General features: G+C 39.6%; 1 protein-coding gene and 1 long non-coding RNA gene across 2 annotated transcripts; one reads left to right on the forward strand and one right to left on the reverse strand.

The window, feature by feature from the left end:
* Positions 1–617: 617 nt before the first annotated feature.
* LOC127880086 (uncharacterized) lies at positions 618–12,983 on the reverse strand. The gene is made up of 11 exons (XM_052427316.1): positions 12,857–12,983; positions 10,945–11,077; positions 7,891–8,122; positions 5,718–5,927; positions 5,394–5,480; positions 4,857–4,916; positions 4,542–4,564; positions 2,980–3,067; positions 2,477–2,554; positions 1,919–2,041; positions 618–760 (listed from the first exon to the last, which is right to left on the reverse strand). Exons 2-11 carry the CDS (start codon positions 11,019–11,021, stop codon positions 680–682), a joined length of 1,059 nt encoding a protein of 352 aa, XP_052283276.1. The 5' UTR covers positions 11,022–11,077; positions 12,857–12,983; the 3' UTR covers positions 618–679.
* A 2-nt stretch (positions 12,984–12,985) lies between these two features.
* Positions 12,986–14,034, forward strand: LOC127880094 (uncharacterized). The gene is made up of 2 exons (XR_008049416.1): positions 12,986–13,259; positions 13,411–14,034. It is a non-coding gene; the product is annotated as an uncharacterized LOC127880094 (long non-coding RNA).
* The last annotated feature ends 11,883 nt before the right edge of the window (positions 14,035–25,917 follow it).

Genomic DNA, 25,917 nt, shown 5'->3' on the forward strand with positions numbered 1-25,917 from the left:
CAAAACTTCAGAGGGCAGTGCTTGTTTTAACAACTCGATACGGTCCAATAAATCCCTCTCTGGAATAATTTCATTCTCTTTAATTTCATTCAGTTCTTTCCGAGCAATGTAATCTAAAGTAGTTCGAAGTTTATCATTTCTTGTTTGTCTATTCCATTCAAATTTTTCAAAAAACATCTATCCATTCTACGATGCAGCGTATTATTAATGCCCAAAGCCTGGTTTGTTTCTGTAATTTCCTCATAATTTGAATTCCGAAATCCAACCCCTACTTTTGTACCATCACAGCACAATCTCTTAGGACCATAACCACATACACCACAGGGTATACGGAAATCTATTTTCATGTTTGAAGCCCAACTGAACCAAAAATTTAAAAAAACTGTTTGATCCATAAACCTAGCCTTATTGTGGCGAGTTTTATACATCTCATTTTTAAACTGGCAGTAAGAGGAAAAAGTGCAACTAGAATTCATAACCATAGATACAAATTCCCACCCTATTTCATCTCCTGCTGCTGTATCCCTACTTAATACATGTATACAATCTAAGTCCCCTTCATCCCAAAGAATTCTGCATGGCTTACTAATTGAATTATAGCATTCACGTATATGAATGTCACATTTTACAGGTGCAAAATTTGTGTAAATAGTTAATGTCCTTTGTCTTTCGTGTATGGTCAGTCCATTTTCACTGTAATTATCGTCATCTTCTCGCTTGAGCCAACCGCTTCCACAGGGACAGGTATTGTCTGGAATATCTGGAAATAATACAGGTCCTTTTAGGCAGCCATCTGAACATCGAACAAGGTTAGAATCATTCCGCTGATCACGTTTTATGATATTTTTCCTTAACTCATTAGTGTCTTTAAGTCTGGGAGAATGTTTACTTCTACACTTAAAATTCCAAAGTCCAGATTCCTCATTGAAGTTATTGTATGCAGCAGTACTTAATGTAACCGAAACAGGCATTTCATTATCAATATTGTCATCAAATAACTGCTGTTCTTCATCATCATTGTTATCATTAGTTGTATGAATTAAATCTTCCCACATGTGAGTATATGATTTAAATAAGTTTAAGTGCCTACAAACCTTCGAATTTAGTAAAGTACTTATATTTCTCTTATAACTCTTTTGAGAACGGCATCTACCAGCAGTGCATGACACAGTGCATTTACCAAGCCTTTTGTTCATGCTAAAATGAACAAAAGCTGGATACTCGTCACCTTCTATAAGAACAGAATATTTTCTAATTTCTGGTTTTCTAGATATTTCAACTATTTCCTGATTGTTAAAACACAAAGCCTTTTGAACAAAGTGTTGGATTCTTGACAATGATTCTGGACACTGTACATGGTCCGGTGCTAAACAAGGTAATACATGCAATTTAACAAACTTACAATGCATGCAAGTTACACAGTTATCTCCTTAAGAATCTAAAATTATAAATTCTTCGTTCCTAATATTAAATTCCTTCACATTAAGCAGAGTTTTGTATATTTTACATGTGCAGTCAAGATAGTCACCAGTTTCTTGACAAAACCTAGTAGTGAAAATAAAATCATTTGCTTTAAATGAACCATCCATTTCACAGTAATCATTAAGGCAACAAACTAGATTGCCACTGTCATCATGCATTTGTATAACTAAAGTGCCATGGTCTAGAAGGGAACAACAGTAGTTTTTAAATATTGACAGGTTTCCGAAATGCTCAGAAATATCCGTTTCAGTGTCTTTATTAGAAATGCCAACTCTTTTCTCTTATTCTGATCTACAAATATTCATTGGCTTTAAATGCTTTATGGTCTTTCTTTTTTTCAAAACTGGTTCTGATGTATTATATTTTTTCATTCAAAATCATAGAGTATATTTACATAACATAAAGCTATACAACAATATGTGTTCCATTTAAAAACCTGATTGTAAAGTGTGTCAGGCCTATCAACTTTCCAGGATGAATGCTTCCTTATAAAATGGTCGAGCAGGGCATCTTCAGATGAACAGCACACCCTGCAGTTTGGGCAATTGTAGCAAGGGACCTAAAAAATACCACTCAGCCTGAGGATTCTAAAATCGCATCTAAGTAATATTTGTGAAAAACTCATGGAAATTGAAACAAAACAAAAACATGTACCACAATTGGTTCATACTTTAGAACATCTTTACATTATAATGAATTCAATACAGGCCCAGGATTGGTCCTGAAAAGCTTGCACATGGAAGACTTACATACACCAAAACCCGGCTTAACAGGTTATTGGTGATATTAAATCAATTATACCTGAATTGTAAGAATACCAACTATTAAGACTAATTTTATAAGGTCCTTTGTGTCGTCTTTAAAGCTTGGTTTTACTGTATTTGTAGAACATCTAAATGACCATACATGAAAGGATGAATGTGTGTTTTAAAGGATCTTCTTGAACAAGTTTTGTTTATCTGACAAGAAAGAATACTTTCTGTCATTGATTTACCTGTTTGTTCTTCTTTTTCCTCATGGTAGGTTTCTCCCTTTTAACCTTACCAGTCTTGACTTCCATCTTCTTGCGTTTCTGAAAAGTTATTATGATATCAGTCCATATTACCAGTACAAATGCTACAAATTACTACCAGTTATATAATTTGAAAAGCGTATACCTTTGGAGATGATTTGAAATAATGTGAATACATCCCTTTCATTAAATTCATTCTTTTAAATGAAAACATAAAATTTGTTTATAGCATTGTGCCATGCTATCAGATCAATTGGCATGTCACAAATATAGTGTCATATAAGCAGGGCAATCATTGTCTTTCATGCTTGAACCAATTACTATATTATGATACATAAAAATAGGACACAGATGAATCAAACACACATTCTGCTGATTTATATTAAAATCAAAGTAATGAAAATACCTATGAAAGAAATATTTATGTTACTTGTCAAGATGGAAAGTGTTAAAAAGTATGGAGCATATTATCATAAAATTAGTACCAAGCATAAGCCATTCAACTTGTATGCAGGCAGGAAAACAGCCACATCTTCAGTAATGTCAAGGTAAACAAATCCACTGCAGCATGACCTTTAATGCATGACAAAAAAACAGGATCATTAATGCAGTGTCTGTGAATGCACAATCATGTAAAATTAATATTCATTCAGGCTAAAAATTGCCATCCAGTAAAAAAGGGAAACTATGTCTGAACTATATTTTTGTTGTCCCGGACAATATTGGATGACCACTAATTCCAATGACCGTCAATATAAAACTAACAAAACGATTAAACCTATTTGACATGAAACTAACAAGAGAGTTACTGCAGTAATAGCATTCATGCAGCAAGTTTTAATATAAAACAAGAGCACCGCATAACGGATGCTACGCTCGGCTGCGAAAGCTTGTCAGATTTTTTTTAAAGGTCACAGTGACCTTGACCTTTGACCTACTGACCCAAAATGGGTGTGGTGTGTAGAACTCATCAAGGTGCATATACATATGAAGTTTCAAAGTTGAAGGTGGAAGCACTTTGATTTTGGAGCCAATGATAAGGTTTTAGCGGACGACGAGCAGGCTATGACAATACCTCGGGTTTTCTCCGAAAACAGCCTCGCTAATAAATATTGTTCGGGTGTCTAAAAATAAAGCAACAATGAGTGCCTTATGTTGGCAAATGTTTATGTTGTATGTAATTCCATTAAGAAAGGTGATTTTTATGTAACTAGTTAAGAATGCATTACATTTATGTATATATAGGTAAACAACAGCTGTCACCATAGGATGACTTATGCCCCCTATAAACGCTTGATAGAAATTATGAGCTTTTTTCGAAACCTAAACACAGATTTCGAAACCTAAACGCAGACCCCAAGTTCAAGGTCACAGGGGTCAAAATTTGTGTGCGCATGGAAAGGCTTAGTCCATACACATGCATGCCAAATATGAAGTTGCTATCTGAAGCGACAAAGAAGTTATGAGCATTTTTCGAAACCTAAACGTAAAGTGTGACAGACAGACAGTCCGATCACTATATGCCCTCCTTCGGCGGCATAAAAAGATGTGCCAGAAATTAATGACTTAAAGGATATAATACATGTAAATGTTAACAAATAGATTTTTTCAACGAAAGCAAAAACAACAAAACAAAGTGCACCAAACAAGCTTCCTATTCCTTGATAACATGTATAAATCTGCATTTATTTACTGTGCTTTCCCTATCGGTATTTTATGGCTATTTATTTCACACAGATTTCACTACCAGTAACATGATGATGAATAAAAACAAGAGCACCGCATAGCAGGTGCCAACGCTCGGCTGCAGGTGCAGTTTCTTTTTTTTAAGAGTTCACAGTGATCCTGACCTTTGACCTAGTGACACAAAAAAGGGTGTGGCATGTATAACTCATCAAGGTGCAGCTACATGTGAAGTTTCAAAGTTATAGGTGGAAGCACATAAAACATTGTGGCATTTCTTTGCCAACTGAAACAATTAACACATGCATGTACATGCAAACAAAAATGTCAACAATAACAAATGCACCAATCAAGCTTTATATACCTTGTGTGGCATTTCTTTGCCAACTGAAACAATTTACACATGCATGTACAGGCATGGCATAAGTGCAAAACCTCATCCACCAAAGTTGACCATTTTGAAAAATAACAACAATTATATAATAATATGCAGAATACAACAGAAAGGAAATATGTCCGCAAAATAATAACACTAATATGGTCTTTTACTTATATTTTACTTTCAAAATAGGTTTGGTTGTGGGGTTTTTTTCAACAAAAAAAACCTAGTTTTAAGAACCAGTAGGACATTTCCACAATGAAACAGTGAGGGTTATCTGAAATTAACGGTATTTTTTACCTTCTTTCCATATCTTTTGGTATTTCTGGTTGCAGACCTCTTAGCTCTGGCTGTGACAACCTGAAAATGAATTGTGTGTGTGAAAATATGGAAAACAAAATTATATAAACTAACTAGTTTATCTTTTATACAATTACAGAATGTTATGTTCTGATATAACTGAATGGTTATGACATCAACTCTGTGGTCTGGCTTTCACACAAAGACATCTGTTGAACTGTTTTTGTTTACCACTTAATGACAAACAATGCCTTAGATGATTAAAGGCATTGCTTTAGAAGTATAGGACCTGCAGTCCAACTATTGCCTTACAGCTACCAATAATGAAGGGCATTTATTATTATGGTGCTGATCAGGGGCAAAAAGGCGAGGCTAAAAAGAGACATGACATGTGCCCAGCTTAACGGCTCTAGACATAACATTAATTTATAGGCTGTAACAAGCCATATGAGCAATCAATACTGGATTGCAATCACTTTATAAATGTTCATTAAAAATGATGAAATATCTGTACGATTAAATGCATAGAAAAGTTACCGTTATTTTATGTGTCTGAGGCTTAATGTCCCTGGGAACTGGTACTTCACTTGCATCCACCTTGTCTTGAATCTCTGGCTGAGCTCCCTACAATTTATTTAACCATAATACAGGTATTATACTTTTTTTTAAACGGCTTATTTTATTTAAAAATATAAACATTACAGCAAAATCAAATTGTTATGAATATTTGTAGGTGGAAGCGCTTTGATTTTAGAGCCAATGTTAAGGTTTTAGCCTGACGCGGAATTGCAGTTTTGTGCATAAATCACATTTGCTTACGGCTCATAAATGCAGTCCACTTTGTTGTAGCACTAAACTCACAGTCTGCACAATATCCGAAAAGAGTGCTATGGTGCTGTCATGCTCCTGAACCAGTACTTCCGTGGCTGAGAGAGCTGGCCATTCTGTAGGATCTTGAACAGCAGCCTCCACACACAGCTGGTTTGGCAGGTCGTCCTGTATGGATGCTAAACACCTCCTAGCCCCTTCAGCACTCAGATGTAGTCCATCATGGGACAAGTACAGGGACTTCTTAAAATTAAATTTTGATTAGATAGTTACCGTACCAATTTGTTTTAAACATAACTTAGATATTAAAGCAGCAAATTCGATGAACTGGTTTCCCTCAACAAATGAAAAAATATTTTAGTTTCAATCAATTAGAGTGTACAACTCTGAACTGACCAAAATGATCATCCTGACGAAACTTATGCAAGAACTACTAAAACAAGAGCTACGCCTTGCGAGTGCAGACCGCTCATCTATTTTCTTTTTAAAGGTGAAGGGACTCTCATTTTCAATCACAAAGGAGGGAGGGGTGGAGAGAAGAGGGGTGTATAGCATGAACATGTGGACATTTATAACTATATTTTCCAAAAATGCGAAAAAAATGCTTTTAAAAAAAAGGGGGGGAGGGCACGGGGGATGGTTTGGGTGGAGTCTATTGTGGTATGTCAGGTAAGAGTAGTTTTGTCAAAGTATCAATCAAATCTAATCATAAATAAAGAAGTTATGGCAATTTTAGCAAAATTTAATAATTTGACCTTGAGAGTCAAGGTCATTCAAAGGTCAAGGTAAAATTCAACTTGCCAGGTACAGTAACCTCATGATAGCATAAAAGTATTTGAAGTTTGAAAGCAATAGCCTTGATAGTTAAGAAGTAAAGTGGATCGAAACACAAAATTTAACCATATATTCAAAGTAACTAAGTCAAAAAAGGGCCATAATTCCGTAAAAATGACAACCAGAGTTATGCAACTTGTCCTTTTACTGTACCCTTATGATAGTTTGCAAGTGTTCCAAGTATGAAAGCAATATCTATGATACTTTAGGGGTAAAGTGGACCAAAACACAAAACTTAACCAAATTTTCAATTTTCTAAGTATAAAGGGCCCATAATTCCGTCCAAATGCCAGTCAGAGTTACATAACTTTGCCTGCACAGTTCCCTTATGATAGTCTATAAGTGTTGCAAGTATGAAAGCAATAGGTTTGATACTGTAGGAATAAAGTGGACCTAAACACAAAACTTAACCAAATTTTCAATTTTCTAAGTATAAAAAGGGCCAATAATTCTGTCAAAATGCTAGTCAAGAGTTACATTACTTTGCCTGCACAGTCCCCTTATGATAGTTAGTAAGTGTTGCAAGTATGAAAGCAATAGCTTTGATACTTACGGAATAAAATGGACCTAAACACAAAACTTAACCAAAATTTTCAATTTTCTAAGTATAAAAAGGGCACATAATTCTGTCAAAATGCACGCCAGAGTTATCTAACTTTGCCTGTCCAGTCCCCTCATGATAGTAAGTAAGTGTACCAAGTTTGAATGCAATAGCATTGATACTTTCTGAGAAAAGTGTACCTAAACGCAAAACTTAATCAAAATAATCAATTTTCTAAGTTTAAAAAGGGCACATAATTCTGTCAAATTGCACGCCAGAGTTATCTAACTTTGCCTGCCCAGTCCTCTCATGATGGTAAGTAAGTGTACCAAGTTTGAATGCAATAGCATTGATACTTTCTGAGAAAAGTGGACCTAAACGCAAAACTTAACCGGACGCCAACGCCGACGCAGACGCCGACGCCAAGGTGATGACAATAGCTCATAATTTTTTTTCAAAAAATAGATGAGCTAAAAATAATAATACATGTTTATTTTTTAATTTCTTTAACTTCCAGATTACAGCACAGACAGACATCTTTAATTATGGGGCTTTACGTCTAGAGCTGAAACCAACAAAACGTGCAAGTGTACCACCACAAAGTAATACATCTATTTTAAAATTCATGATATTTCATGTAAAAGTTATTAAGTCAATTTTCACTAATTAAGGGGGCATATCTCTTGAGCAAAGAAGGATGTCTGAACAGAATTTGGGATCGGTCCACCGCAGTATAATGATGCATAAATTTATTTTAAGTTTCATGATGATGAAATTCCATGCAACAGTTGCTGAGAAACTTCCTATTTCACTCTAGATCTTTCCCTATACCTGTTTAGTTGCTTCATAGTCCATGTATCTCACAGAAGGCACATGGTGACTCAGTTCCCACAGCATGCTGTTTGCGCTCCTTATCCACTGGCAGTAGTTCCTCAACTGTGCCCCTGAGAGTGGCCATCGGGGAAACATTCTCACATCAAAATCACGTGGAAGAATCTCGCAAAGCACCACGTGTAATTCAGTGCACACACTGAATACAACATCAAGGATCTCTGTCACACAACTAAAAATAACAAGAGCACCGCCTTGCGGGTGCAGACCGCTCATCTATTTTCTTTTTAAAGGTGAAGGGACTCTCATTTTCAATCACAAAGGAGGGAGGAGTGGAGTGAAGAGGGGTGTATAGTGTGGGGTTGTGGACATTTATTACATTATCTTCCAAAAAAGCGAAAAAAAAAAAAAAAAAAAAAAAATCGGGGGGGGGGGGGGTATAGTGTGAGGGTGTGGTGATAATTTGTGAGATGATCTTAAAAAAAAAAAAAAAAAAAAAAAAAAATCAAAAAAAAATTTGGGGGGGGGGTGGGGGGGGTGGGGTGGGGGTATAGTGTGAGGGTGTGGTGGTCATTTGTGAGATGATCTTATAAAAAAAAAAAAAAAAAAAAAAAAAATTAGGGGGGGGGGGAGGGGGGGGGAGGGGGGGGGAGGGCACGGGGGATGGTTTGGGTGAAGTCTATTGTGGTATGTCAGGTAAGAGTAGTTTCATCAAAGTATCAATCAAATCTAATCATAAATAAAGAAGTTATGGCAATTTTAGCAAAATTTAATAATTTGACCTTGAGAGTCAAGGTCATTCAAAGGTCAAAGTAAAATTCAAGTTGCCAGGTACAGTAACCTCATGATAGCATGTAAGTATTTGAAGTTTGAAAGCAATAGCCTTGATACTTCGAGTGGATCGAAACACAAAATTTAACCATATATAAAAAGTTACTAAGTCAAAAAAGGGCCATAATTCCGTAACAATGACAACCAGAGTTATGCAACTTGTCCTTTTACTGTACCCTTATGATAGTTTGTGAGTGTTCCAAGTATGAAAGCAATATCTATGATACTTTAGGGGTAAAGTGACCAAAACATAAATCTTAACCAAATTTTCAATTTTCTAAGTATAAAGGGCCCATAATTCCGTCCAAATGCCAGTCAGAGTTACATAACTTTGCCTGCACCGTCCCCTTATGATAGTTCATAAATCTTGCAAGTATGAAAGCAATAGCTTTGATACTGTAGGAATAAAGTGGACCTAAACACAAAACTTAATCAAATTTTCAATTTTCTAAGTATAAAAAGGGCACATAATTCTGTCAAAATGCCAGTCAGAGTTACATTACTTTGCCTGCACAGTCCCCTTATGATAGTTAGTAAGTGTTGCAAGTATGAAAGCAATAGCTTTGATGCTTAAGGAATAAAATGGACCTAAACACAAAACTTAACCAAAATTGTCAATTTTCTAAGTATAAAAAGGGCACATAATTCTGTCAAAATGCATGCCAGAGTTATCTAACTTTGCCTGCCCAGTCCCCTCATGATAGTAAGTAAGTGTACCAAGTTTGAATGCAATAGCATTGATACTTACTGAGAAAAGTGGAACTAAACGCAAAACTTAACCAAAATTTGCAATTTTTTAAGTATAAAAAGGGCACATAATTCTGTCAAAATGCACGCCAGAGTTATCTAACTTTGCCTGCCTAGTCCCCTCATGATAGTAAGTAAGTGTACCAAGTTTGAATGCAATAGCATTGATACTTTCTGAGAAAAGTGGACCTAAACGCAAAACTTAACCGGACGCCGACGCCAACGCCAACGCCAACGCCGACGCCAAGGTGATGACAATAGCTCATAATTTTTTTTCAAAAAATAGATGAGCTAAAAAGCAAATTCATTGAATTGATATACCCTGCCAATATGCTTCTGGACACAAAAGTGTTATATTTGACACTAAAGAAGCATTTTTTAAGAAACAAAGGACCATAACTCTGCTATCAACAGATGGTGTACGATGCCATTTGGCGTGCATCATCCTCTTATCCATATATATACTCATACCAAGTTTCAATGAAATTCGCCAAAGCACTTTCAAGATATGGCTCCGGACACAAAAGTGCTGGACGGACAGACAACACCAAAACAATATCCCTCCTCCTATGGCGAGGGATAATAAGTTAATGGTATTAGTTGCTCATTGTATTATCTTCCCATCACAAACAATTATTAAATAGAGATGTATTCGTCAGAAACACAATGCCCCCTATTGCGCCGTTGTATTATTATTTTTTACCTTTGACCTTGAAGGATGACCTTGAACTTCCACCACTCAAAATGTGCAGCTTCATGATATGCATGTGCACACCAAATATCAAGTTGCTATCTTCAATATTGAAAAAGTTATGGCCAATGTTAAAGTTTTCGGACAGACAGATGTCATATATTTGACATTTGACCTTGAAGGATGACCTTGACCTTTCACCACTCAAAATGTTCAGCTCCATGAGGTACACACGCATGCCAAATATCAAGTTTCTATCTTCAATATTGCAAAAGTTATGGCCAACGTTGAAGTTTTTTTTCCCGACGGACGGACAGACTGACACACATACTGACTGACAGGCAGTTCAACTTCTATGTGCCACCCTACCGGGGGCATAAAAAGTTACAAACAACTACAAAAATATTTGAGAAACTAACTTATTTTATTTCATTAAAATGCCAATCCAAAAAAATCCAATAAGAAAATGATACTAAGTTGATCAAGCTCATTTTTATTCATGCTGCTAAGCTGTTCAGTGGCGGATCCAGGGTTTCTAGTTAGGGGGTTGGTGTGGACATTCAATAATACAGGCCAATGTAAAAGCATAATGGTGTAGTGAATGTGGTGTTCGCCTAGTGATAGGGAGTTAGGAGGTTCTCATTATCTTCTCCATAAACACCAAGTTCTGGTTCTTCCCAGGAACAGACTCGAGTGTCTCAATGAGCATAGTGCGTTCGCTGCAATAAAGCTAAGGTAAATAGGTTAAATAAAAACTAAAACTGAAAAATTACTGTTCAACATACCGGTAAAAATCGCTATCCTTGCAGCAAACATCGTTAGAGCCAAGATGCAGGTACAGTATGTCGTAACAACCTGACATCAGCTCTTGATGCAGCAGCTTTCTAAAGCCCTTCCGGTCAGACACATACTTTGCACCTGCATAGTAAAATAAGATCTTCCATTTGGAATTGGTTTTCATTTGCAATAATTTTTCTTGAGTTGTCATTTGTTATTGAATATTATGTAAAATAGTCATCATTGCTATGTTCTAGACAAGCAAGCTTATCTTTGTTAATATTTATCTCACTTGTTCTATGTTGTGTCAAGTTTCTGGATTTGCAATCTTTTTTCCCATTTTGGTTACAGCAGAAAGGGTATTTTCCTTGATTCCATAATACATGTTTTATCAGTGTAATAATATACATGACGTGTACATGTAAATACCATGAAACTGTCAGGGTAAAATATCTTTTTGGGTATTAAAGCAGTAATCAGTGGAGTTTTAAGCATTTCTTTAAAAACAAGAGATGCATTTGTTGGAAACACAATGCCCCCTATTGCACCGCTTTGAAGCCATCTACATGTTTTCAAACTTTGACCTTGAAGGATGACCTTGATCTTTCACCACTCAAAAATGTGCAGCTCCATGAGATACACATGCATGCCAAATATCTAGTTGCTATCAAGGATGACCTTGACCTTTCATCACTCAAAATGTGCAGCTCCATGAGATATACATGCATGCCAAATATCAAGTTGCTATCTTCAATATTTAAAAAGTTATGGCCAATGTTAAAATTTTCAGACAGACGGAATATTTGACATTTGACCTTGAAGAATGACCTTGATTTTCACCTTTTACCACTCAAAATATTCAGCTCCAAGAGATACACATGCATAATTTTATTTTCAAGTTGCTATCTTCAATATTTAAAAAGTTATGGCCAATGTTAAAGTATTCGGACGAACGGAATATTTGACATTTGACCTTGAAGAATGACCTTGACCTTTCATCACTCAAAATGTTCAGCTCCAGGAGATACCCATGCATGCCAAATATCAAGTTGCTATCATCAATAGTGAACAAGTTATGACCAATGTTAAAGTTTTCGGATGGACGGACAGACGCCATATATTAGACATTTGACCTTCACCTTTCACCACTCAAAATGTTCAGCTCCAGGAGATACACATACATGCCAAATATCAAATTGCTATCATCAATAGTGAAAAAGTTATGGCCAATGTTAAAGTTTTTGGACGGATGGACAGATGCCACATATTAGGCATTTGACCTTGAAGGATGACCTTGACCTTTCACCACTCAAAATGTGCAGCTCAATGAGATGCACATTCATGCCAAATATCACGGTGCTATGTTAAATATTGAAAAAGTTATGACCATTAAAGTGTTCAGACGGACGGACAGACAGACTGACAGTTCAACTGCTATACGCCACCCTACCGGGGGCATAAAAACAATTATTTGGTACACAAAGCTTCAAATAAATATTAAAATTAGCAACCTTTTTTCCAAAGGCAGCAACAAACACTGCAGGGCTAGATTGAACTTTACCGGTACGCAGTTGTTTACAACCATCGACAAAGCGGGGGTTTGGGGGCGGTAGCCCCCAATACTAAAGAAATATATAGGATAAAAGGATAATAAGGCGTTGCGTAAGTTGTTATGTGTTAGGTGTTAAGGGTTAGGGTACGCTGTTTGATGTAAAGTGTTGCGTACCGGTAAAGTTCAATCGTCCCCACTGCAGTATAAGACAGTAGCTAAAATAATTATGCCAACTCAAAAAACATCAAAAGACTATGGCGGCAATTTATATCGACTATATAAGACAGTAAAAGGGGTAATATAAAGCAGCATGCCACAGAAACATGTTGGGTTTCACACTCAACTATAAACAGTTAAAAATTATTCACCAGATACGGGCAGAAAGTCAATCCTTGCATTTGGAGGACACGCAGACTTCAAACGATGGACATTGGAATCCCCTATAAGAACACAAACATTGCTGCTGCACCAGACATGTTCTTCACCTGAAACAGAATAAACTAGAAATGGCGCGGCAGAGGCCGACGCGTATCCCCACGCCGCATGTTTGACCCAAGGGCGCCCCAGGGTTGATCATGGGGCCATGCATAGTTGAGATTGACTGTATTGTCATAAGAGAAGTTCAGTATCAATTAGAAGTGAATGGGTGTAAAAATAAAGAAGTTATAGTAAAAGGCAATTTTGGGAGGGTGTGGCCTATGTGGGCGGGGTGCCCCAGGGTTGGTAATGGGGCCATGCATAGTTGAGATTGACCGTATTGTCATAAGAGAGGTTCAGTATCAATTTGAAGTGAATCAGTGTATTAATGAAGAAATTATAGTAAAAGGCAATTTTGGGCGGGTGTGGTCTATGTGGGCGTGGCGCCCCAGGGTTGGCAACGGGGCCATGCATAGTTGAGTTTGACCGTTTTGTCATAAGAGAGGTTCAGTATCAATTTGAAGTGAATCAGTGTAGAAATGAAGAAGTTAATGTAAAATAACCTAATTTTTTTTTATAGTAAATGGATTTTTTTGGTGGGTGTGGCCTATGTGGGCGGGCGCCCCAGGGTTGGGATTGGGGCCATGCATAGTTGAGATTGACCCTAATGTCATAACAAAAGTTCAGTATCAATTTGAAGTGAATCCGTGTAGAAATGAAAAAATTATAGTAAATGGAAATTTTTGGTGGGTGTGGCCTATGTGGGCGGGGCGCCCCAGGGTTGGGAATGGGGCCATGCATGGTTGAGATTGACCGTATTGTCATAGGTGAGGTCCAGTATCAATTTGAAGTGAATCGGTGTAGAAATAAAGAAGTAAATGTAAAATAACCTAAAAAAATGAGTGATAATTTCTGACGCGGCCCCACCCCAACCCCTATAACTTTTGACCCAGGGGTCAGATCAAAATTCCAAATAGTGCACCGTCGCACATATGCTCATAGCTACCATGTGTGTAAATTTCAAGGTTCTAGTGCTTTTAGTGTAGGAGGAGATAGTGGCCAGGACGGACGGACGGACAGACGGACGGACAGACGGACGGACGGACGGCGGAGATCACCACAATATCCCCACCTTTTTTTCAAAAAGCGTGGGGATAACAAAACTTTAAAGGCTTCCCGGCAAAGGACATCGTTCCACGAACCCTGGGGAAGTTTAAAAACTCAAAATACAACACGACAACAAACAAACGCTCGAATTCAAATACAATCCGAACCTGGATTTCCAAACAAGTTTAACAACGTTCAGTTTTTAAATAGGTAACGTCGCGGAATCAAATTACAAATTCTAAACGAGCACTTTCAAACGATTAAATGTCACGCAACGCGGTTCTCTTAAACTGCAACGTCACGGTGCCTATACCACGTGACTTTTTAAGATCTGTGTGGGGAGTAAAATATCAACAAAAGCGCGACGAAGGTAAGATTTTTAAGAATAACTTTTTTAATATGTCATCATTTTTAATGGGATAAAGTGGAGAGCCCGCTCATTCATGAGAGTTTTATATAGGTATCATGATTTTATAAAACAAATAAGTATTTTTTCAGTAAAGTGCAACCGCGCGTTTGAACGGTAAGAAAAGGGTAGGATCAGTGTGGGGACATTATTTTTTTTACACAAAAACATCACCTCTGGTGCAATTAAGAAATAAATTTTATGGGCGGAGCTTACACTATATCATTGTGCATCCATTTTCAGGTTTCTGTTATTTATTTACGAAACAAAATTCAAGAAAACTATTCTTACAGTAATATGATCTGTGTGGTATAGACGAGTTAACGCGTGACGTCACACGCACTTGCAAAGTTAAGACTCCGCCCACTGGTTGGCAAAAAGAGGTGGAATTCATATAAGCGCATATAGAGAAGGTTGACATTATCATCGTTTTTACTGATAATCATGAACTGTATCAAATATAATTTTACTATTTATGTCTGAATAAAACATAAGCATGCGTGGAAATTCATTTTTTTTGAACGATTATATTGTTGTTATTATTTGTTTTTACTAAAAACGAGCTCTGGAGTGGAACGTACACTATCTACGAGCTCGGTATGTGGTTACCACAAAAATCTCTACTAACCGCATTTTCACGTCCATTTTAGATACAAAATTTCAGAAATGTAAATTCGTTTAGAATAAATTAAATTTAATGAAAGAACACAAATAAGGATGGAAACAAACAACAAGTAGATCGCTTTTTGTTCGCAACATATAGTAACTGATTTTAATCTTAATATATCTGTACAAACTTACCTTGTTACACAACAAATAAATTCATAAATCTAATTGTTTTATTTAATTGTGCACACCAATTTTGACACTTGTTTCAGCATTTCTAACCTGGTGTTTAATTGAACCGTTGTTCGTCACAAGCATTTTATCTCGTTATGATCGGAGACTGCCCAGACAATTACACAGAAAACATGCCGGCGTCATAAACATAGGGACCTATACTTTAATTGGGTCCTTGCATAGACCACATGTGGCAGACTTTATGATACTTCCATGTCATCTCTTGGCATATTGAGCAGTCATATTGAGCAAGCCAAATATTAAAGCCAAAATACGTAACATTTGCTTTAATAAATAATTTAACATATTAAAAAAAGAAGATATTTGTCCGAAACGGATTAACAGGAACATGTGTATTTATTTGTTAGCCAGTTTAATCATAATAATACAGTGCTTTATGTCTTTAAAGTTAAAATATTGTTCAATATTACTGCTACACAATTGATGTATTTACCGCGGGTACCGGCAAATGTAAACTCGTCAATTTAGTGTAAAGATTATACGTTCTTGCATTGCACGTAACACCATCATGAAAACAAGCAATCACAATGGATAAACAGTATTTGCGTAAAATAAATTAAATAAATACATATATTTATCATAAAATGCTAGATTGTTAAATGTATCACTCCTTATTACTTGTTAAGAGATTTCAATATACATGCAAAGACAGTTCAATTTGCACAAGATGCAGGTTTTATTTTCATTTGTATATTAAAATGTATTAATATTGTTATTCAATGGAAACGAAACGAAAATTCATTCTATGGAAAAGAAAATTACAACAACATTTAACGATTGTTAATGTATTCCTTTTTTATGGCTTTGTTTTATAATTGATTAAATGCGCCTCTTATAATACACTTTCGGTCGCTGATGAGCAATAACAATATCCACACCGTTTATAGTTATAATCAAATTAATATATGTTTTATAAGTTTTGAAATATCATTTTTTAAAGTCTTACTATAAAAAAGAATACGGCTAATGTATTGTTTTGTTGTGTGGTATTGTCAGTATTTAGTCTTCCGACCACGTTTACTCTGATACTAATAACTAATTTGTATTTTTATAAAGAGGAAATTATATATATGATGATACATTTATTAGTACTAAATATGATATATTTGCACTATTGTTTAAGACTTGTAATGTTTATTTCGGATTTTTTATCGTTTAATTGACTAAACAAAAGCCCTTTATACATGTTTTACGTGACTGTAACCAGTGTTTTTGCCAACCAGTCAGTGCGCATGCGCGGAAAATCCCGAATGTAAACAATAACAATTAACTCGTCTATACGTTTTTCAAAGGATCAGTGTGGTATACTGTTTTTAAGTTTTTCAGTTCTATTTAGTTGTTTAAAAAAATGCTTGTCAACATGACAACAATGTATTTGAAACGGGATTTTTAAATGCGCTAGCATGTAAAACACATAATGGCTATCACTAGGTGGATGGTCCACGGCCGTCCACAAGCTCAAATGACCATATATGGAGAAAAAGGCGGGACCAAACCAAATAGGCTTGCAATGCGCATGCCCAAGCAAAACCGATTGTAAGCCATCTTGAATTGTTAGCTACTACATTTAACCTTACCTTAGTTACCTTAGGTGGTTTACCACCGCAGGTCTTTTGGACCTCTGTAGTGGCCTCTTCTTCGTCATCGCTATTTAATAGTCTCGGTGTTTTGCCTCCGGTTATTTCATTATAGTCACAGTTATGATCGTACACCATTGGGTGGTTTATCCAATATTTATCTAGGCGTCTTTTAAAAGTATCCGTGTTCTTGGATGTGACGACAGCACTTGGTAAATTATTCCATATATTTACAATGCGATTGGAGAAAAAGTTCTTGCGAATGTCGCGTGCACACCTTTGTTTTAAAAGTTTTAATGGATGACCTCTATTTGTATTTGTGTTCAAAGTAAAAATTCTGATGTAAATACTCTTATTTGACTTTCCGCTTACTAATAACTAACACTGATCAAGGTAAAACAGTACTTTAATAATTAAAATATAACATCTTATTTCACTGAGAGTTCGTCCTTTGTTCGGCGTTCCGTCTGCGCATGCTCTCAACGCGCTTCCGCCAGGTCACACACAACAGTCCAGCAGGTCAGCCACAACACTCCCCCCGTCTTTATTGTTGGAGCCGTTTCCCGGAACCCGGTACCTCCGCCGCAGGTAATAGTCGGCCATCTGCTGGGTGTTGTTGTTCGTGCCCATCCTGGATCGCCAAACTGGCATACATTGAGGACCATCAATTACTAGGGTTGATCTACAGGGCAACCTGCCCTGTGGGGATCTCACCAAACAGGTTGACGGCGTTTCTTGTAGTGATCTCCAGGATATGCTGCGTCGTCACCCCTCGAAGTCCAGCCAACATCGCCGCCACATCCCCAACTTCCGCTGGCGCCGAAAACCTCATATGGGGCCTCGTAAAGTAAGGGGCGTCTGTTTCAATAAGGAGAAGATCCTCAGGCATGCTGACTACAGCGGCCACTTGCTCCGGGGTGAAGTTTTCAACACTCCTGTTAAAACTGAAGTGGGTGTTAGGGAAAACTTCCAACCACCACCCGACCACCAGTTGGTTCCCATTAAAGGCATGGAGCTGAATCCTCTGTTGTCTGGAAAGGGGCTTTAACAGGTGAAGCAACAACAGATGAGCCTCCATACCATTGTCGCCGGTAATTCCCCGACAGTGGAGCACTAGAACCTTGTTTTCTCGGATGATGGGCAGGAGTTTCTGCAGCAGCTTCATCTGGTACCACCAGTCTGCCGGGTCCACCGAGTGATCCAACCCTACTTCACCAATCGCCACAACCCGCGGATTAGTGAGCAAACTGCTCAACCTCTCCAAAGCGTCTGTGAGGATCCTCTTCGGGTTTACTGCATGTTTAGGGTGAATCCCAACCGCCACGATGACTTCCGGTGGAAAAGTATCAACATCTCTTGACGATGGGTACGTCTCTGGGTCGCAGAAACTTGCCACCACGTGTTTAAGCTTGAGTCTTACCACCTGCTGCTCTACTCCTAAAGCCAGGACGTCCTCTATGGTGCCGTGAATATTGGCGGCACGTCTGAGTCGATCAGGGTGGAAATGACTGTCCACTGCTTCTGGGAGAGATTCAACCACGATTGGGGGATAAGCAAACTGCTCCATCCAATAAAGGCGATCCCTGGGCTGCAGCAAGGCTGCCAACAGGTACAGAACTCTCCAGTGAAGAAGTCCTGCGACACTGTTGACGGGTGCAAGGGTGAATTCCGCTGGAACTGGTTCCCGTAAATACCTACAAAACCCTTCCAAGGTAGACCAAGAGGATGATCTTGGGTGAGTCGTCTCACGGGACTCGAGGAAGTGTTGGGCGTTCACCAGATCCAGCAGGTCGTGGAGCGTCCCTGGTCTGCCAAGTAGCCACGTTGCAACCTGCAACAATGCTCGGACCCGCATTCCCTGAACTATGTCACTTGGATCAGCCAACCGTCCATCAAAAACTGTTGGCACATGCCTGGTCATCGCATGGACCTTTTCGAATTCAACTCCAACGCTGTCACAACCAGGGACACAGCAGGTATGGTTCCTCCTTAGCCTCTCGACCCGGCGCTGGCATTCTAACCTCTTCTGGACCTGGGACAAACTGTCCCTGGTCAGCCTAATCTTCGGTATTTCGACTGACACTCGGAGATTGCCCCCGGAACTTGTACCTGGCATCTGGCGTACTTTCCGTGCAGGTTCCGACCTGGTATCTCTTTTCTTCGCCTGACTCCACTTCCGGTCTTCTACCCTCTCCCCTGAAAGCCTGCTTCTGTCCTCCCGGTGACTCTCGGAGCTCCTGACTTGGTTTTCACGATAATAGAGAACCCGCTCATCTCTTCCTGTGGACGTGCGACTTGCATCCTCGGACGGGTCGCCCTCGACCTCTCCCAAGGGTAAACCAGCAGCCCCCGAGTCTGTGTGACCTCCTGTAGCTTCTACCTTGTCCTCGCCAGGGAAACTGACCTCCATCGGGCAAACTGCCGTCGATGACTTGTCCAGACACTTTCTGGGACTCGGCGTTCCCAACAGGATATCAGGATCCGGACCAAGGTCTTCATTGTGGCTGGGAGTGCCAGGTTTTCCGAGAAGCTTTTCTACGTTGAGCAGTTCATCTCCCAGGTAACAAGCCTGATCTAAACTAGACCCAGCCTGCCCCAAACGAATATCTCGCTGCCCTGCCCCGGGATTATACTCCTGTTCCCTTTTCTTTGGCCGCTGGGGAAGTGGGAATACATTTTCGTGGATCCATTCCCTGTCCACTATCTGATAGGTATCTAGCGATCTTGATAAATTCTTAAGCCAGTCCTCCTTTCCCTTGGTCTTCGTTTTCTGGGTCTTGGCCAAACTGACCATCCCCTCTAGGAGGCGAAGGGCACCCTCCCTGTCCTGAGCCATGGCCAGTCCAATCCCCAGAGCAAACTTGTCAGGGCATTTGTAGAGGATCCCCTGGCTTAGCAGCGCCTCGACTTCCGTAATGAAAGATGACATTGAATCTGAAACATACAAACAAAACAATGGGGCAAACTGCTCCGTAAGTGTTCATACAGGCAAAAAAGACTAAGAAATATTTTTGCGACATGCCCCACACCTGTACTTGTCTATATCTAGCGCATCAGAAGGAGAAATGTTAACACAAGACCCATGGTACCATTTGTCACAAAAGTCACATTGGATCATGAAGCGTCCCTGCCACGGTTTTTCACAGACGCAGTGCAGTTCCTCATCTTCAAGAGTGTCCGGATCAACCTGATCTTGACTGCGATGTTGCACAATCCATGCAGGCAACTTCCTATCCCGGCATGGCATCATTCTGTCGTGATTCACCACAAAAACAGAGTTCCGCAATTTCACCTGGTACAGGTATGCAGAGAGTTTCTTTGATATAACACCTGGACCCTTCCATGGTGAGCAGAGTTTCCTGCACTTTCCCTTCAGTACTGCGGTGTCCATGAGATAAACCACATCACCCTCCTGGTAGGGACGCAGCAACACCCTTACGTCGTAATCTCGCTTCATACGTTTTGATGCTGTCCTGAGATTGGCCCTTGCTGTTTCATGGGCTAGGCTTATGGTCCCCAGAAGGTCGCAGACAAATTCGTCCACATCTTCATGTTTATCTGTCGCCATTGGGAACATCAGTTGAGCTGGAGTGTTAACTTCGCGCCCTAACATCAATTTGTTGGGCGTATATCCAGTGCTGCGGTTTACAGAGGCCCTTATAGCCCCAGCTATTTGCTGCACTTTCTCATCCCATTTATTATGTGTTTTTCCAATGAAGCACCGAACCGCATCCATTAATGTTCGATTGAACCTCTCAACTTGTCCGTTGGAAGATGGTCTATAAGGTGTGGTCCTTGCTTTGTGAATTTGTAAAGCCTTGCAAACTAATTCAAAGACCTTACTTTGAAAATTCCGTCCTTGGTCAGAAAACAACTGAAAAGGATACCCGAACCGAGTAAAGAAGGTGTCTATAGCTGCTTTTGCTGCAACCTCTGCTTTTTGGGATGGCAATGGCACACACTCGACCCATTTGGTAAATTGATCCACCATCATTAAACAATGCTCATTCCCATTAGATGTACGTGGCAACGGTCCTAAGAAATCTATGTGAACCCTCTCCATCGGAGCCCCTGCCTGGTACTCTGTCAATGGAGCTTTCCCATAGCATTTACTTTTCTTATTGCGATTGCACACATCGCAGGTCAACACGTATCGCTCTACATCTTTGGAAATATGTCGCCAGAAGAACTTTTCCTGGATCTTCGCCTTGGTCCTGGCCACACCCTGGTGCCCAGCCGATGGTAAATCATGATGCCATTCAATAGCTTGGGTCTGTAAGTCAGTGGGTACCACCAATTCCAAGTCCTTCGAGTTAGGTTTCATGCGAAAAATAACACCCTGCACCAATTTGAACATATCTCTGTTAATCCAGTAGTATTTTGCATCCGGACTGGAAAGAAACAGTTTACCCTCATCTGGTTCGGTTTTGTCCCTCAGAAAGGCTAGTAACATGGCCAATTTGTTGTCTTCCGCTTGTTTTTCCTCCAATTCTTTGAATGTGAAACCCCAACAACATGCATTATCTTCCTGTGACTCTTCAGGTGATCTTACACTTGCACAGAAAATCACTTCGGGTGTGAAAGCACAAATCTGGAAAGCCGCGTTACTTTGCCCTATTTCCATAGTTTTAGAATTGTCAAACTGACATTTGGGAAAGTCATGGTTCGAAACTACATTGCCCTGGTTACAGGCTTCTGCTGGATTCTTGTTGCCACCACCTGGCATGAATGAGTGATCGTCTTGCCCCCCAGGATCCCAGGGATATGATCCTAGCTGACCAGCTGTCTCTTGTCTATTGGAAACGTCATAAACTGACTGAACGTTCTCCACTTCCGTGCCATCCGACGGTGTACTTGAGCAAACTGCTCCTTCGATGCGAACTGATTGCTCATGTTCTGACATTGTTGGGTCACCCCTCGTTTGGAAACTGCCCTGCTCTACTAGGCCAATGGCGTCGTCGACGTCTTCTGTGAATGCAGCCCACTGATCATGTGCACGGGCGCAGTAGTGACAACCACCACAAGGCAAGTCGGCAGGTATTATTCCTGCAAGATACGAAGGACATGGACTCAATGTGTCTGGAAGACGTGATAACGCGTCAGCATTTCCATGATTTTTTCCAGGTCGGTGTTGCACGATCATGTGGTACTGTGCCAATTCTTCCATCCAACGGGCCAACTGTCCTTGTGGCTCTTTGAAGCGCAATAGCCATGTAAGACTTGAATGATCACTTCGGACAGTAAAGACTTTACCTAACAGGTAATATCTAAACTGCCTAGTAAACCGTACAATGCTAAGAAGCTCTTTTCTGGTGGTGCAATATCTTCTCTGTTCAGATGTCAGTGAGAAACTACTGTAGGCAATCACTTTTTCCACACCGCCTTGAACTTGACTGAGTACGCCACCAATGGCTGTGTTGGACGCGTCAGTATCAAGGATATATGGGTCTTGGTGATTCGGAAGACCTAATACAGGCGCCTTGATCATGGCACCCCGTAACATCTCAAATGTCTTTTGCTGATCTTCACCCCATTTGAACAGGTTCCTGCCGGTCAGTGCATACAAGGGCTGTGCTAAACTAGCAAAGTCTTGAATAAATGACCGGTGATAGTTCACAAATCCCAAAAACCGTTCAACGTCTTTTGAGCAATTTGGGATTGGCCAATCTGCAACCGTTTGAATGTCTTTTTCCGACAGAGCCATATCTTTTCCATTAATAATGCGTCCAAGGAACTCGACCTCCGGTTGGAAGAAAATACACTTCTTCGGTTTAAGCTTTAAACCATGCAGACGGAAACGGGATAGAGCATCCGCTAGGTTTTTCAAATGTTCATCAAACGTCTTTCCCAGGACCAGTACATCGTCGAGGAAGGCTAAGACCGTTTTCCATGTCAACCCACGCAATATAAGGTTAACAACCCTTGCAAAAGTGGCGGGGGCATTTGTCAACCCAAAACCCATGCGCACATGTTGGAAAAGTCCATATTTTGTTATGAACGCAGTCTTCTTCCTGTCCTCCGGGCTGATTTGCACCTGCCAATAGGCGGCATTTGCATCCAACTTGGAGAACCAGATGTTTCCGGCCAACGCATCGAGACAGTCCTCAACCAGAGGCAAAGGAAACGTATCTTTCACAGTGACATTATTCAGCGCTCTGTAATCGATACACCACCGGACCGACCCATCACGTTTTCTTATTAACACCGGTGCTGATGCCCACTCCGAAGAACTTTCCTGGATGACGCCCGCATCTAACATTTTCTTCAAATGAGCCTCTTCCTCCCCTGCAAAACATGCTGGGGTTCGCCGCATTCTTTGTTTGATCGGTTTGGCCTCACCCGTATCTATAGTGTGTTCAATGGCGGTGAAACTTCCTAAATCGAACTCATCTCTTGCAAACACATCTGCGTAGTTGCATAGTAACTTGGCGAGTGCTCCGGCTTGTTCATCCGTCAACTTCCCTATCGACGCTTTGTACACTTCCTGCAGATGGTCAGGAACGACTTCTTTTTCCTTCTTTTGCTGTTCCGACTCACCATGGCGACCTGCCACGGTCTCCGGTTCTCTGGTTTTACTCAGCGACCCTTTCAGCTGATCTGACCCCACCTGGCAACCTGCCACAGTCTCCGGTTCTCTGGTCGACCTTTTCTGCCAAACCGACTCCACCTGGCAACCTGCCACGGTCTCCGGTTCTCTGGATTGACTGGTCGACCCGGCACAGGACAATCCCAACGGATTTCTATTATATTCCGCTGTTAAACGGTGGTCTACTTCAGCTACAGGATGTATCTTGATCCCATCCTCGTCGCCAATGATGTAAATACTCTTATTTGACTTTCCGCTTACTAATAACTAACACTGATCAAGGTAAAACAGTACTTTAATAATTAAAATATAACATCTTATTTCACTGAGAGTTCGTCCTTTGTTCGGCGTTCCGTCTGCGCATGCTCTCAACGCGCTTCCGCCAGGTCACACACAACAGTCCAGCAGGTCAGCCACAACAATTCCAACTGTTGTTCTTTTGTCATAGATATTGTTCAAGATCTTGTATGTTTCAATCATATCCCCTCGTAGTCTGCGAAATTTCAAAGTGGGTAGTTTAATCAATTTAAGTCTTTCCTCGTATGATTTATCCTTAAGTTTGGGTAACATTTTGGTTGCTCTACGTTGGACGTTTTCAATGCTATCAATGTCTTTAATTTTTGATGGACTCCATACACTGCTGGCATATTCCAGATGTGGTCTTACAATGGACTTGAATAATAATCTGAAGCTTCTAAAATCTAGAAATTTAAATGAACGTCTTATTAATCCCATCATTTTGTTGGCTTTATTTACTTGGTTTTGTATGTGTTCATCAAATTTTAATTTTGAGTTTATTGTTACACCAACATCTTTTTCATTTTCAACTCTTTCTAGAGAAACGAGGCCTCCTTCATACTTGGGCATAGTATATGATCTTATTTCTGGGGGTTTTGTTGAAATTTGTAGTATTTTGCACTTGTCTGGGTGAAACTTTAACAGCCATTTGTTGCTCCATTCAAAAAGTTTATTCAAATCATCTTGGAGAATTAACTGATCTTTTTTAGTCGAAATCTCACGGTATATTTTTGTATCGTCCGCAAACATAAGAACACTAGAGTTCACACATTTTGGTAATGTAGCGTAATTACACATTGTTCGTTGATATCACACAGTAATAACCAACAAAGTTCATTTCTGATTTCTTTGCGTTTTATTTCTGCTTATTAACACAACACAACGTTTCCAAAATGTTTGTCAAATACCAGATACATGCGAAGCCCGCAATGGGCCCATCCCGCGAAAGCCAGCAATAATGCGACTTGTATGTTCGGCCGTTTAAGTAAGACTGTCCTTCATACAACGCAGATGCCAATTTATACAATAATGGACAAATAAATTGGGTAACGGCTGTCTGGATGATTGACTTTAACATGAGTTGAATTACCTGATACGGGATGGCTTTATGTGTGACTTACATATCTTGTGCATATATATGCCAATAATTAAGCGAGACCACGTTTGTTTAACTGTCACCTGTCATTTAACATTACAAATTAGTGAACCCAGCCATGGGCCATAACTTGGTGCATTTTTCGTCTAATTTGACGACGACATATGATGCCCATTTATGCATTTCTTCATGAAGACAGATATTATGTATTCAGTTACACCGAACAAGGAATATACATGAAATACACCAATTATGCGACATGAAATACATCAATTATGCGACACACCTCATTTTCATTAAAGAAAGATTTTATATTTTATGATTTAAAATCTTTAGAAAGATCAAATCCTGAATGACAAGTGTCTTACAATATCATGCATCAATGTTAAATGACGTTGATCGATTGTCCACGTAACACTACAGGCGTTGTTTGACTTGTGACCTCCTGTGCTGTCCATTCGAAGAAGGTATTGCCCGGGTTGAATATGTACCTGTTGCTGTCAAGTAGATGTCTTGGTTTGTTGTTTTCTGTCTATGTTGATTCATGGGCGATGTTATCTACCATTGCTGTCGTGAAGAAGCTCTATCTATCGCCAAGCTGTGTAGGCAAATCGCACGTGGTCGGTTGCACTCATCTGCGTATCAAGGTTCACATCGAGGCTGGATATGTCATCGTGGTTTCTGTTGTTTTTGTCGCTGAACCAGCCGTCATCACGTCGTTGTTTCTGTTGTTGAATCCATCGTGATATTGTCTCTGGATATGGTGTTGATGCGTACCGCGTTGCTTATCAATTGTGACGTATGTTAAAACCTTTGTGATCGCATTGTTGTTTCTGTTGTTGTTGATTGTACTTTTGTTCTTGGTTCCAGCGTCTTCATTTCTCTTGGGACATTAAGATCTTCTATTGGCCATAATGCTCACGAGGTATTAACTATAGCAGTGTTCTCCTTGATGTCTTAGGCCTCGGAAGTATCATTCCAAATGCGTTATCTACGCACGTCAAACAGTTGAACGGCTGCATCTACTCTATAGTGTTTAACGTCACAAGTATTGTGTCCAGTGTTGCGTCACGTGTTGTCCT

This window comes from Dreissena polymorpha, chromosome 4, assembly GCF_020536995.1.
Source record: "Dreissena polymorpha isolate Duluth1 chromosome 4, UMN_Dpol_1.0, whole genome shotgun sequence".
NCBI lineage: Eukaryota > Metazoa > Mollusca > Bivalvia > Myida > Dreissenidae > Dreissena > Dreissena polymorpha.

Bases quoted from the DNA above. Each gene is read 5' to 3' on its own strand.
- LOC127880086 (XM_052427316.1), bottom strand. From the start codon at position 11,021: ATGTCAGGTTGTTACGACATACTGTACCTGCATCTTGGCTCTAACGAT. The intron at 8,123-10,944 runs GTATGTTGAACA...TGTTATTTTTAG, and splicing joins AAGGATAGCGATTTTTACCG to TTGTGTGACAGAGATCCTTG. The intron at 3,068-4,541 runs GTATATAAAGCT...CATGCATTAAAG, and splicing joins GCAAAGAAATGCCACACAAG to GTCATGCTGCAGTGGATTTG.